A 15501-nucleotide genomic window follows, 5' to 3' on the forward strand; every position below is an offset into this window, starting at 1 on the left:
CATGGACATAGCGGAACAAGTCCAGTGAAGGGCCTCAATAATGATTAAGGGACTGGAGCATCTGAAATACAAGGAGAGGGTGAGAGCTGGGACTGTTCAGCCCGGAAAAAGAAGGCTCAGAGGAGACCCTATCTGTGTATAAATACCAGACAAGAGGGTGTACGGAAGATGGAGCCAGGCTCTTCTGGGTATCCAGTGACAGGACAAGAGGCAATGGGCACAAAATGAGAAAAGGAAATTCTGTTTAAACATAAGAAAAAACCTTTTTAGTAAAAAAGAGTGATAGAACTCTGGAACAAGATGCTGAGAGAGGCTGTGGAGTCTCCATCCTTGGAGGTACTCAAAACCCAACCACACCCAGTCCTGGTCTACCTGCTCTGGCTGACCCTGCGCCACGCACAGATATTGGACTATATGATCTCCAGAGGTGCCTTCCAGCCTCAACTATTCCATGATTCTATAAGCTTTAAAAATTGCAGTACGGCAGATTATTTATGTTATCCGCCTGAACAATGTAAGGTTGCCAAGTTTAAAGGCCACGAAAAACAGGCCATGTTACTATCAGGAGCACAAATTCCAAGTTTATTAGGAATCCACAGTGAGATAATCCTGCTACTGAGCCTCTACAGCAGCAGTCTGTTAATTTTGCAAATCTAGTTTTCTCTCGCCAAACCGAAATAATGGAGCAAACGGTGAATTAACTCTGCAAGTACCTTAAAAGAACGAACCAACAAATCAAAAACAAAGGAAAAAAAGTACCCACACAACTCTGTCAAATGAGTCTACATTACAGACCTTCGAGGGTTTTTTTATAGTTAATGTATGAAAACACTATCCACTGAATACAGGCACACAGAAATAATCTGAAAGGGAGCCCAGAAGCAAAAATCTAAATGCTTTATCAGAAAGTACTCACTTAGCATGCATATACAGAAAGATGTATAAAATGTTTGAAAGATGTGTATGTTTAGAGAGATCTCATGAATATACAAAAACATTTTGCCAGCTACAAAAGGTTAGCAAAATTTGAATATCACCTGATTCAGTACTTTCAGTACTCTGATTAAAATATACAGTCCATAATTTATAGTAATATGCACAACCATGTTACCAGTGTTTTCAAAATTTCATAATTCAACAACTGTGCAAGTATATATTAAGACTCACTGGTTTTGCTGACACATAGCACACTTGAAATGGTGTAAAACCAAGTGCTGTGCTTAACAGGGGCCAATGTCACATATCCAGAAGGTCCATTTTCCTTAAAATTCAACTTCAGCAAGTCCATTTGCAAGATTATTAATGCCAGATCACAGCGAAGTGTTACGCAAGGCTACAGCCAAAAATACTGAAGTCATACACACCTCTAGTAAACGTAAGCATGCTAAATTATATCAAGTCATTAAATGCATATTTGATTTTAATGAACAAGTATATTTTTTAGCTGGGAGACATCTTCTCCTGGTGTATTTCAAGGTTTGCCTGAAGAATCTTTTTCTGGATTGCATGAAGCACCTGCAGTAGATGACGTGTTGTTTGTGACTCGTTCAGCAGCGTAACTGCGCAACAATTGCTCAAGTCTCTGAATACCTGTAGAAAGGAGATACAGATGGAAATACCAACTGGACGTATGGAGAAAAAAAGTCCACCACGAGAGTGATTAATCACTGAAACAGGTTCCTCAGGGAGGTTCTGTAATCCTCATCTTTGTCTAAAGATGACTCAAAACTTGACTGAACAAGGCCCTGAGCAACCTGCTGTCTGACTTAGAGACTGGCCCTGCCTGGAGCAGGAAGTTGTGCTAGATGACCCAAGAGTTCCCTTTCAATCTACATTTTTCTCTGACTCTTTATGCTCCCATTACTTCGCAAATGTCCCCTTTGCCAATGATGTAAAGCTTTCATTCAAGGTTAAGTGTTTTACAGCATAAGAGGTGGATACATTTTTCACATCCAACATAAGCCACATGTAAAAATGAGGGATGATGGGGAACTCCCGTATGTTATAAAGCATAATTTGAAAGAGTACAAATCCTTTCACATAAAATTTAGTTCCTTACTTCTGATAGAGTAAAAATAAATTTTAAGATTAAATTCTGAAAGCTTTAGAGGTTGAACATAATCCAATGTAAGTGCTTTGTAACCAGTGCTCTGGGCCAATCTAATATTTCTCAGTTCATACAAACTCTAAAAATGCCCCTCACAAGCTGAGAGAGAATAATTAGGTTTGAACTGATTATTTAGAATATTAATGTTTCTTAAAACCTGTGTGCAACTACATGCCATATTAGAAGTAAAACCCACTTACACAAGTAAATCTTATCTACAGAATCGGAGAAAACCAGTCTAAACCATCCAGGTTCATAACAATAAAAAGCTTTTCCAGGACTAATCAGGAGCTTTTTATCAAGGAGCTTCTGCCATAATTCAAGTTCGGCTTCAAATGTCTGTGATCGTAAGAACTAAAAGAAGAAAATAATTTTTTATTAAAGGTTGAACAAATGCATAAATTCATTGAAACAATTTTCCAGGACCTGATACTAAAGTGTGTAACAACACGCACAAGTAATTTTTACATTTCCAACTTTTACATTCCCACCCCTTTTCAAACTCCTTACATACTTTTCTGAAGTCTGCCCACACATAGAGTCCTCCTGAACTTTTGAGCACGGGTATTCCAACATTTGCAAGCCCATCCACAAGAATATTCTGTGCTTCTTTAAGTCGCTTTTTGTTAGTGGGAAAAAACACATTATCCAACCAATCTATCAAAGCAAGAAAAATATAATTCTGTTTTATTTCCACCTGCAATGGAAAAAATAAAACAGTTCAATGGAAACATTTCTAGTGTGGCTAACCTCTGTCCCTAAGGAACTGACTGAGAACGTGCTGAACAGGTCCAGGACAGCTGTGGAAGACAGCCAGTTGATTCACAGCTTTCTGAATGTCATGATTTCTGGTGTACAGTGCTGCAACTCTGATACCGCTCATACCAAAATCCTTGCAGGACAAAAAGAAGAGAGAGAGAGGTGTAATTTTTACTTTATGTTTGTGCTTCATCAAGCCACCAAGTCTAGAGTCATCGTGATGCACAGGAACAAAACCTTCTGGAGTAAATTCTCAACGTGGCCAAATGGGGTCCCAAGGGTGACAAAAACCAGCCAGCAACTTCTAAACAACCCTGTGGCAGGGAGGTCAGTGGCTTTAAAAGGGTTGCTTTACAGGTCAACAACTGAAACATGCTTGGCTCATACCCTTGGGCTGTTCCCATTATACCCCACTCTTGTTTCCAAGCAGTCATCAGTTTACTGTTCCCTCCAAGAGATGAAAAGGCAAAATGCTACAGATCTGAAATATGCTTATATGTTTCAATGAGTATAATACATATGCATTAACGGTTGCTGTTAAGTAGATCCCAAATTAAACTATGAACTTTAACAAATTTTACACTACCAAAGAGAAAGCAAATGAATAAACAAAGAGAAACTCAGTTTGGCACCTATAACACAAATTATGTCAGAATAGCCCAACTAACTTTTGTGGAGAAATATCTTAAATTAAAACACATAGTATTTTGACCTACCTTGCTAAAACCCCACATAAAATGTGTCCGTTCTGGATCTGGTAAACTGAATGAGAAAAGAGGAAGACAAGAACTGTTGCTATAGAAGAACAAGTTATGCAGGTTACAATTTGTAAAATTGTAGCAATTTTTTAGTAAAATTGGTATATAATCCTTTAAAGTGACATGACATTTTTTCAGAGATCTTTTAACAAAACATTATCCTATGACACTGATCTGCCAAGCGTGTGCTGAGGCACTGATTCATTTCAAAAAAAAAACCAGAAAGGATCTGCACCAAGATGTAATGGTCCAGTTAGAATCCCATATTCCTGCTGCATAGTTAGTGATCACGCCTGTATTAAAACACAACCAGTATTTCCATAAGTGATGCACAACTGCTCTTGTACTTGATGGAGAAGAATTGTTTGCTCAATTATGCTGCATTTCAGGCTAGGGAAGGGAGAAGTGAACATTTTAGGACACGCATCTACACAGTGAGGTGCAGCTAAACAAAATACACCTCAGTGTACCACTGCAGATGACATTTTTTTCTCCTTTGTGTAACTTTGTGTAAGTGGGATCAAGGGTGGAAATTTCCTTCTTCAGACTAATGGAGCTGGGTGAACTTTCACAATAATGAAAGTATTTTTTTAGGCTTCGTTTATGGTTCATGATTTTGGGCAATACCCAGTCACTCACTGAGCTTGGTCATACTTGGATGGACTTGGAAATTTCCCATCGGTATGAAATTTATGCAATTATACAAAGACAATCACATACTTCTGGGGAAAGAAGTTTTATTAGTCAGATACCAATAGGTTTAAATATTCTTGAACCATTTATTCTTTTCATCGCCTGTTAGGAAACTAAGAGCCCAACAGCATACTAGTCAGGAAAGAGACTCATTATAGCAGGTAACTTGCGCAACCTCAGGCAACTTCATTACCATCACATTGAGAACCTTACGCTCAGGCTGTGTAACAGGGAACAACAAAGAAAAGCAGTGGCAGATGACTAAGGTCTCTGTGGATTTCTATTGTTATTACTGTATCATACACATTAGCTGGAAGCAAGAAATCTGCCATTTAAAGCCATCTATGAAGAAGATCTCTTGTATTAACTAGTCTCATAGTTGCAAAGACTTGGATATGAGTTTGTTCAAACTATACCAGTTACACTAGCTAACCAGAAGTTTGAAAAAAAATGGCATGGGTTCTATTTAGGATTAAATATCTCCTAGTCTCTGCTAAGAAATCACACTTACCAATCTAAGCTGAGAACACTGGTGAAGGTGGTAGCATCATAAACAGACAGCATGTATATTTCATCCATTATTACATGCAATTCATATCTACGTATAGAAAAAGGACAGGCATATTAACATATTTAAAGACATTTCTTTGCATATATATATATATATATGTATAATCTCAACTACTGCCATAGCAAAGTATCCATAAGCACGCCTATTTGCTATTATATTCCCCCTACAAATTTTACACACAGAGGGCACAAGGTGTACTGTGAGCACTTGTGCATCACCAACTTCTATTTATATACATTCTATATTTCGCAGCAGCAATAGCATTCCATATATCTGAAACAAAACCCAACTGCATGCTCAATCCAATGGTTCTCTGGAATATGTATGGTCCCACCCAACTCTTATTTAAAATTTAAAATGAACACAGCAATGTATTATAAACTTCTTTACCCTGCAAGATTTCTCCAGTGAGACTTGAAGTCAAATGCAGATGCTAGATTTTAAAAAAGACTTGTCATGCACTTAAGATAACTCTCTAATACACTCTTGCTGTGAAAGCCACAGTAAACAGTAAGCCATGTTATTGTACTTGATACCAACAAGCCATGCAGGTATTTATAAACACTGAAAAAATTGCAGAATAGTTTTACACACCCAAGTAGTGCAGGTATCTTCTTCTACGTAAACCTCATTTAATTTGATCATCGAGTTCTAGAATTTTTTTTAAAAGGAAGTTTGGTTTCAGAACAGTTTTTACATTAAAAACAAAATTATTGTTTCTAATCCTTATCCTCTAACATTATTTTAGTACCAGCTTAAGTTGGTTGCACCCTGAAATCCATGGGGCATGCTGAGAAAAGATACATTTGCCTTTTAAAAAACTTGGTAACTGGAAGCAGCGCACTGAATTCTACCAACCTCTGCTGCTGTTTCCACGAAAAGAAAATCGTGCCAAAAATGCAGGAATGTTATGTTATACCCAGTAATCTCTGGTAATTAATGAACAATTAATATCAGCCTACTCTATTTAAGACTGTCAGAAACTAAGTATTGTTAGTTTTCAAAGTGTGTACAGGATTTTGAGGTCATTCTTTGGCAGCTCACTGAAATAATGAAGGAATATATCTTTTCCTAAAAAAATATAGATGCCTTTCAAAAGGAAATGTTTTTTTTCTCCATCAGTACCCAAGGGATTCAGGAGACTGTTAGAGCTTAGAACATGAACTCTGAGCTGGTTAAGGACAAAAGAAGTGGAATGGGGATGAGATATTTCAGAAGTATCTTCCTTTGACGGAAAGTGAATTGCTTGCACACCTGGACCTAAATAGGTATAAAAAATGCCACAAAACTTCAGAGTGTTGACTTACTCCTTGCCAATTCAACTACTTTCCCCCAATGTCAAATGTTAAGATTTTCTTATTTTGATAGTGTTTCAAATGACGGTGCTGGCCATGTTTACTGCTACTGCTAAAGAGTGATCATCACCTGTTGTCATTTTTCTGAGCCATGCATCAAAGCAGTTTAATAAAGAAAAATTGTTAGGCAAACAAAAAGCATTGTAAGTTTAAACCACACATAAAAGAAAAAAAATCCCAGCAGTATTTCATCCAGAAAGACATTGTTAGATCCCAGTTCAAGCAATTTATTCTAGTGTTCTCAGAAAGGCCAAGTAAATAGGAGAGTTACACAAGAAAGGTGATCAGGACCCTGTCCACCACCTCCTCTGAACATGTACAAGTGAAGAACAGGTGATCACCAAAGGTGGTTTTTCATCACTGCTATATTGCATTAATAGAAAATGAAACACCAAACAAACAGCACTAGGGCTCAAACCTGTGCGCAAACTCCAGACATTCTTTCAGTAACTGTGCTGGGTAAATGTTCCCTAATGGATTGTGGGGGTTGATCAGGATTAATGCTCTGACTCGGATGCCCTGGAAAAAGAAAAACTGGTAGCTGGAGACACAAACAACGTCAAACCAATGACTAGCGAGGATGCAGCGAGGAAGTTTGTGAACCCTCCAGTGAAAAGCAGCTTTTGAAAATTCTTTAACTACATACTACAATTACTATACAGAATAAGATTCCAGCTACCAACCTTGTTTCATAATTTATCCAATATCACCCCAAAAAACATACAAATTAGTTTATTAGTAAATGAAAATCAGGTTAGCACTCGTTTGAAACACCCATTGATATTAACAGGCGTTGTAGGGATTAATACTGGTTCTACAGGCATACTTCCAAAATCATTTCCCTGGACTGCTCAAAGTTACTGTTGATAAGCATGGGAAAGCTGAACAGAAATTGGACTTTGACATCTGATAACCTGCCAAGTAATTAATTTTTCAATGTTGCTTGTTTCTTTAAACAAGTAATAGAATCTGAAGAAGTCTGAAAAGTTAATTACTTGGTGTTCTATGAGATGCGCAGAGGTCTTGGGCAAATAATTACTTTTTAATTATATTTATCAAAAGTGCAGAATTTCTGTTATGGAAGTTCTCTCTCCACAGAAGGTAAATATTCTACTGTGTAATAAGAAGGGTCCGACATGATCAAAAATTAGATTACAAGTACAAACATAACTAGTCTTTTTAACTCTACAGGTATTTTTCAGAAAATCATCTATTTTCTATTTACTAAAAAAATCCTTATTGTACATTAACATAAGCTATATGCAGCAAATACGTTTTTATTTTACACAATCAAACAGCACAATGACTACAGCAGGAACTTTCAAGCCTTTAAACATGTCAACATGAGGAGTTGCCGTATTAGTTCATGTTTGGGATAAACTTGAAATTAAATTATTATTTTTTATTTCCACATTTTTCATTTTTAGAAAAACCTCACCCACTGCAAATTCTCACTCCACCCCAGCCTCCTCCAAAGATTATTTGCAAAGACCAACTCCCAGGGAACTCCAGGAAATAATGTTCAATGATGAGGAAGCCCTGATATTTGCTTTCCCTGCCACATGCCATTTGTTGGAACATTAATGGGTACTGTGAGCAGAACTTCACAAGAAACAAACTTTCAGTGTATTGCCTTTGATTCCAGCTACAGGAAGAAATTACCTGAAAACAAGATAGGATGCAAATACTAGGCACAAACAGCTGTTCCACAAGTACTCCTTGCACAATAGCACATTTAGTGTATTTGACATCTGACATGTACTAAGCAGAAGATGCTGAGTGAGGCATTATTGTTCACAGGAACAGCTGCTGTGGGATGGCAGTTTCTCGACTGCTGTTCTAGTCTAGTTCCTCCAGCTATTTATGATATTACACATATCCAAAGCAGATGTTTATAATATTATTTGTGAGAACAGTTGCAGCTCTAGAAGGATGACAAACACAATCGCTAAAGAGTTAATCTGGTCTGTGATCCAGCACCTTGTCCAGCCAGTTCATGTCCTGACAGCCACAGTAACACAGCAGGGATGCTAGCTGCCTCCCTCTGCTAGGATCAAGGGAGAAATGTCTGCATGCTCTGGCTCACACAGGCTGGCAAAGGCACAGACAGATGACACAGACATACAGATGGTGTCTAAACATAGGCACCATCCTCATCAAGCAATTAGCTAACTAGGAGAGCATCAACATATCTATGAAAAAAATGTTATATACACATTTGTGTGTATCCAAAATACCCACTTTTTACATGTGACTGTACTTATAACTGACATTTATAAGAGACCTTCCTTGTAACTATATGCTTTATCTATTGTTAAACCTCATTTTCTCTCCTGGAAGAGGACACAAGAAGTCCATCTATCTCACTTAATGTTTTGAAACATCATTGCCATCACCACCACATCTTTGGTAAAATGTTTTACTATTCAGCCTGTGCTTCCTCCGCTGGATCTTTCCAAGGAGGAGCACAAACAGTTAAGGTTAAGTGCATTTATAATTTTCCATGAAGTGAGTGGATTATGAATAGCAAGACAATAAGAGTAGGAAACATTTTAGCCTCAAATACTGCTGAGAACTATTTTGTGGGCACTCACAAAACCAAACATTTCCACAGGGAAGACAAGCAGTTCCACAGACAGGAATGTGAAAAAAAAATTGTATGTGACAAGCAATAAGATCCTCATTTATGCAATCCTGATCAGAATAAAATCACTGACCATGCTAAGTATTTTGAACCAATGAAGTTTCCTAAACTCTAGAAAAATTACATTTGTAATTTTTTGTTTGCTAGCAATTCCTTGTTAGCTGGAACTCAGAAGGAACCCTCTTCAAAATCACATTAGACATGTTTCTTTAATTAACTGAGTGGGTTGTTACAGTAGCATAATTCTCTCTTCTGAGGGTCAGAACAATAGCTTGTTTACAACACTTCGAATTCCATTAAAATCTACAGAGAAAGAAACTTGGTCTTGAAACACAAGTTAAGATCTGTTCTTCATGAAATAGAGTCAGGCAGTTTCTCTGCATTTTGTTACAGTGCCCAGATTATAAAATCAATTTGACTCCTCTTGCTAGAGTTGGACCCACCTCAGTCACAAGACTGAAAATCTGCACAGATGAAACTGTACAAATGCTTCAGTGCTGCTTAATTAAACAGCTAGGAAAATATGAAAATTGGAAATCAATGTTACTGATACCTGCTTTTTAGCTCCCTGTAATGCATCTTCTAATTTTTCAACTGTTAACTGGAAAGGGTGACTTTCTTGGTCAGTTACCTACAGAACAAAAAAATCAACAAGAATAAAAAAATATTAAAAATATTTTAAAAAAACAACAAAAAAGAAGACAGTGAAGAAAAACTCCCACCTAGTGAAAATACAATTGCTACTGGCTTTTATAAAATACAAGAATCTGAAACAAAGATCAGTCTTTTCTATATAAACCCCATTATTTTGTTTTGAAACGTTGCCCTTATCCACGACTACACTATCAGCGACTTACGGAAGAACTTGTGTGCTTGAAAGTTCACTTTTTTTCCTCTCTGACTGTATCATTTGATCTTATAAAAGATGCTAACCCCCTTTGACTTGCTTCACAGATCACCCAGCTTTCAAAGGGGGAATCAATGTTACAAAGCTTACGTGGTAGATACATTTTTCAGTGCTTAAGGGGAAAAATTTGCAAACCAAATTTACTCGTAGTAGGAGTGACAGATTATAATTCAGCATGTCGGTGCAGAACAGTGCCTGCACAGAACTAACATCATCCTACACATCTGATGACACCAGCCTCCGATCATGCTGCAGTCTGAGGCAAAGACAGGCTGCCTCTAAACGTGCTAGACCGGGCCCATCTCTTCTTTTGGACTCGGTTTGCATTTTCAGGTTTTTTTGATTCCTCCCTGTGAATGTCTGTTAATGTATGTGAATAGCTAAAGCTTTACCTCACTGAACAAGGGCACATGAACAGGCTGTATTCCACCATATAGCCATGTTTTCGAATTTATACCACCATAGTATGGAGCTGGAATAAGATATCCATCTAAAACAATTAAAAAACGAAATTAACATTTCTCATGAGCAATTATTTCATCACACTCTAACTGAATAAACTGACAATCTAAGAATTTGACATCTGATTTAATCTCAAAGCTTTCACTGTGGCCTAAACCAATATTTAAACAAAGATGAAAATTTAGGATACATCAATCAACCCGAATTCTTTCCCAATATTCTTCCTTAGCATTTGCAGTAGCAGATTCGACAGTTGTATATATTTTCAGTAAAAGGGAATGGACCTGATCAACTACTCGACTGATTGATTGATTGATTTAATTATTTGTTTAAATAATAACGACAAATAGTGCTCTTGTTCTCAATATTTTGCTAATGCTCTGTTACTATCAATTTTTCATCAGGAATTGCTGCACGCCTCAACTATTGCCTCCTGGTTGCCAAGCTGCTCTTTTGCAGCCAGGGATCCTCCGGCACTGTGGGACTGGTTTCCCTCCTCATTGTTTTGCTGAGAAGTAGCCCCCGGTTGGTGTTCTCCCGGAGAGAGTGGGAAAGCCCTGCGTGACAGGGTTTCAGAGGGGACGGAGTGGGCTTCCTGTGTTAACGAAGGGGTAAAAAGGAGCCTGTCAATGTTCAGGCGGACGAGTTCCTGTTAAAACTGTGCAAACAAAATGAAACCTGACCATACTAAGATAGGCAGGGGTACAAGTAGCCTTCAGTAAACACCGTAATTTGAAGCTAAACAAAACTAATCGGTTTCACAGCACTTTTGCCGCCAGTATGCTGAAGTCATTGCACCGCGTTACTCTGCATCACTCCACCTTCCTCCCAGGGGCTTTTGGTGCCAGCAACAGGGTGTTAACGGGTGCGGCACAGCCTCCTGCACCGGCGGCCACCTGCGTCGTCCTGCTCACCTTCCCTCCCTGGCAGGTCTTCGCGGATTTCCCCGTTCTCTGCTGCACTGCATGCCTACGCTGCTTTCCTCATTCCAAACCAGAGAGGAAACCATTTTCCCTTGCTGAGCTCTCTTTTTCCTCCTGCTGCCCACTTCTGCTGTGAGCAGATTGCTTCCCAGGACTCCCCTCCTTCTGCTTGGCATTCCCGCCTCTGCTTCCGCCTCACCACCACCCTTATTAGACCGGGAAGCCCTCTTTTGCTGCAGCTCCTTTCCCCTGTCCCAAATTCCTTCTATGTGTTTTCCTTACCCAGGCACCCAAATTTTCTCTGGGTCCCACATTTCAACCCAGTCCAACTCCCTCCCTGTGTGCCTATTCCCTCCAGCTTCCACCACGGTTCTCACCTCTTTTTCGCGTAACTTTTCAAAATACACTGCATTCTCTTGATACCCTTCTCCTCTTCCTAAAAAACTATAGACTGCATTCCAGAAAGCGAGTGGGCCTGCTGATACCTCAAACATTTCCCACTATTCTAGAAATAGAGGCATTATTTCAAAACCACTCTGCCAGTGACAAAGAAATACCACGCCTTGCTTCATTCAGGCAGTTAGAGTAACAGCAGGCCGTCAGAAGTCACAATACAATTACATTCACTGCTAACAAATGTTTTTAAGTAAAATAATCAAGTTTTTACTCACCACCAGGGTCACATAATACAGTTGACAGAGTAGCAAAAACAGCACAACAGCCATTCATAACAGTTATCTGAAAGAAGTAGTACAAACTTCCATTTAGCAATGAAGTATTTAGCGATATATCAGCACTTGTTTAAATTCATAAAGTCATCAATACCAGCACTAGTTTAAATTCCAAAAAACAGACTGAAAAAGCCACACTACTACACCTATAACACTAGTCCTTGAGCGTTACACCTTGCCCACGTTTTCAAATGGAAAATTAACACTACTAAGATTTCTGCAAATCTTGCATATATCCCTCCTGTAGTATCTTGCTGACATTTGTGTTCAGTTTTATTAATCTTTATCAGTTTAAGAAAAATACGGTGCAAAGATAAAGCACTTGTCTTACATGTTCCGGATTCAGTGCTTTTGCAGCTCTGGTGTAGTCAGTTAGAAATTTGGCAATTTCTTCTCTGAACCTAAAACACAGAATTAAAGTCAAATATGCAATCACACATTTCTCAGGAAAAAAAGAAGCACAAAATACACACAGAAGAATGAAGCTTACCAAAAATAGAACAAACACATAATTCATTCTGCTGTGAAAGCCTTGAAGATTCTGATTAAATAATGTAATTTCCTCAGATATCAGTGCGCTACATTTTGTGAGACAGAAGCACAGAAGCCATCTGTTACCTTGAACAACAGTGATTGTGACTCAACTATTACTGCTGTACACTAGAAAAACAAGAAAATAAAGCATCTTTGAGCCCAAGTGGGATCTGGTTTTGGAGAAAGGACAAGAATTTGGGTACCAGAAACAGTGAAACCTGAGTCAATGACAATTCTTGAGATCAAGACAGGCTTTCAGCCTGAGTGAATGCAATGGTAGAGTTCCTAGAGATCTTCAAGGAGCCAGTATTTCACCTCTACTCTCTACAGCCCCCAGAGTTTCAGTTTATCCCTCGCTGAGACAAGAACGCATCATTCCAAGAGTGATTCACCACAACAGTACAATTCACCACATCAGTACAATTCACCACATCAATACATGCTCTCTTGCTTGCCAACAAGGCCCCGGATCTTTGACCTTTGGGATTCCGGGTCTTTTTGGCACAATGAGGGTGGGAGGAAAACCAGAAAAAAAATGCAGAGAAGTGACTCCTGCACAGGACCCCAAATGCCTGCCGGCGTGCAGGTAACAGTAACACACCCATCCTTTGGGTTTACCAGAGGAATGAAACGGCACCCAGCTTCCCATGGGCCACGACTAGCACTGAGCAACGTGACAAATGGGAAAACAAACTTCTTACCTTCTAGTACCTTGCGTATCAGAATACTGGAAAAGATCAGGCTCCAGATAATTCATGTCAGGTCTTGTGAGCTAGTGACATGAAAAACACTGTAGAACATAGCACTGTTGGGAGTTTCTGTTCTGCTGTAGCAGAGTAAAACTTGATTTTTCTTAAAAAAAACCATTAGTCAGTAACATTAAGGAAATGGAGAATATAAAAATTCACGAGTTACAGTTTTGTTTATACATTGCACTTCTCTGTTTTAGTTTTAAGATATTAGGAAACAACATTAAAAGATCATCAAAACAAAAGAAGAAAACAATGAAAGAATTATTTATTGGATTGTTCTGTCATGTATTAAAACAAGCCCTGAACAACACATCGAGGAAAAGCATCCCAGCTGTACCTAGGAGATCATACAGCCACTTCTGAGATATAGCAAAGCTCAAACAACGCTTGCAATATTTATATCTGCTCTTAATTCACATGTCAACTTTGACTACTTCTCAACGAACAGAAAAAAAGTGACAGCAACCCTATTTGTTACAGAAGAAAACTAGCTCTATTATTAACAGTGGCTTTCTTGCTCTCAAAGAGGTGTCCCCCCAAAAACTGGCTCAGTCCTATAGTCATTGTGGCGTCAGTTTTGGTTTATTCCGAAGAAAAAAATCCCTCCCCAGTTGCCAGCACTGCCAACTCATCAGCTAACCAATCCGTACGTCGACTTTATGCCGGACCTTCCGTCACAAGCATTGCAAATGCACTAGCAGTTGCACTTGTGCAAATTCCTCATGGAAGCAGGAAGGAGAAGCAGGAGGCAATTCACAAGCTGCAGAAACTGGTCTGGCAACTAGATCTTTGTTTTGCTAACACACAAGGCAGAACACCATGCTTTCCAGCAGATGAGCTAGAATTAACAAATGTGGGGAAAACACCTCCTTTAAAGAACGTGCACTTTTCCTATAGTTGTGTTTCAGAGACTGCCTCTCACTGTGGTGCACAGCAGCATAAATTTAGGTTGTAGCTTTAATTTTGCTCAGAGTCTGAATTTCATGTGTGGAGCATTTTCAGTCAAAGTTTTGGCTTTGCCATCAGACAAATGAGCGTCTTACCAGCCCATGATTTTCCCCTCCGAAAACACACTTCCTCCTGATAGCTACCATTCCAAAGCAGTATTTTCTGCTGAAACTGGAGCAGCCTCCTCTGTCAGTTCTGTGTGCAGTACACGTTCAATCACATGTGAATGAAGTTTAAGCAAAACCAAAACTATCTTCATTTTCAACCAGAGGCGAGTTTTCAGTGTAAATATTACTTGGCAAATTATTTCCAAGCGTGCAACTGGAGCAGTACATACAGACATACAGAGAATGCTTCCTTGTGAAGGCTGTTAGTCCCAGCACCGTCAGTACCCTACCCTGCATGCTACTTTTCCTGAGCTAAATTGTCAACCCGACACTTCAAAATTGTCGAAGACGAACTGGTGGTTAAATACCAATTAGTCAGAAGGCAGCAACACTTACTCTCTCCTCTATTAAGTCAAAGCAAAGCTTGTTCTCACTTGTGCCCAAATTCAGGATGCCCTGGAAGAGACGGCAGCTGTTGGACGACACGCCCGCAGGGCGCACGCACCCGCTGGGCTCTCACTCCGCCCTCGCTACGCTCCCAGAGCCGCGCGGGGCTTTGCGAGCCCACCGGCGGAGCCCACCGGCGGCGCCCGCCGCCCCGAAGGGCGCCCAGAGGCAGCGGGCGCCCGGCCCCTCTCCGGGGCGGACGCCCGGGCCCGGCCGCTCCCCGCACCTGGGGGTTGAGCTCCCGATCGAAAGGGTCGGCGACGTAGAGGGCGAAGCCCGCGTCCAGCAGCCCCGGGGCGCCGTCGGCGATGCGGGCGCCGCGGGCCGACAGGGCCGGGGCCGGGGCCGGGGGCGGCGCGGCAGCCCCGGCAGGCAGGGCGCCGCCGCCGCTCATCCTCCGCCGCGGGGGCCGGGAACCGCCGCCTTCCGCCCGCCCCGGGCTCCGCAGGGGTCCGGCTGGCCCCCGCCGCCCCGCCCCGCCCCGCCCCGCCGGGGGCCGCCCCCAGCCCCGCGGCTCCTGCCGGGCACCGGCGTCTGCGGCGGAGAGGCGGGGGGGAGCCACACCTCGGGGCGCGCCTCCGCTGCGCTGTGGCGGCTCCCTGCGATCGCTCCGGGGGACGGAGGGACTTTCCCTTGTGCTCCGCTTCTGTAACGTTCTCCGGGGCTGCAGACGTGCGCTGGGGGCGCGGCGCTCCCGCATCGGCGACCGTCGCAGAGAAACAAACTCCGTGTTTCCAGTGTCACCCGCGGCAGAGGGCCCGCTCCCCGGCACCGAGAAGTCTGCTTTGACCCACTGCCTTCGC

The 15501-nt window shown here is 40.9% G+C and overlaps 1 protein-coding gene across 1 annotated transcript; it reads right to left on the bottom strand.

Annotated features, from left to right (window-relative positions):
* Positions 1-1471: 1471 nt before the first annotated feature.
* Positions 1472-15092, bottom strand: LOC104255816 (1-aminocyclopropane-1-carboxylate synthase-like protein 1). Its single transcript, XM_059819126.1, has 14 exons — positions 14925-15092; positions 14648-14707; positions 13146-13216; positions 12242-12311; positions 11851-11917; positions 10187-10284; positions 9441-9518; positions 6662-6762; positions 4829-4915; positions 3583-3628; positions 2858-2999; positions 2622-2764; positions 2308-2461; positions 1472-1590 (listed from the first exon to the last, which is right to left on the bottom strand). Exons 1-14 carry the CDS (start codon positions 15090-15092, stop codon positions 1472-1474), a joined length of 1404 nt encoding a protein of 467 aa, XP_059675109.1.
* Between the last annotated feature and the right edge of the window lie 409 nt (positions 15093-15501).

The sequence above is a fragment of the Gavia stellata genome, chromosome 6 (genome assembly GCF_030936135.1).
Source record: "Gavia stellata isolate bGavSte3 chromosome 6, bGavSte3.hap2, whole genome shotgun sequence".
NCBI lineage: Eukaryota > Metazoa > Chordata > Aves > Gaviiformes > Gaviidae > Gavia > Gavia stellata.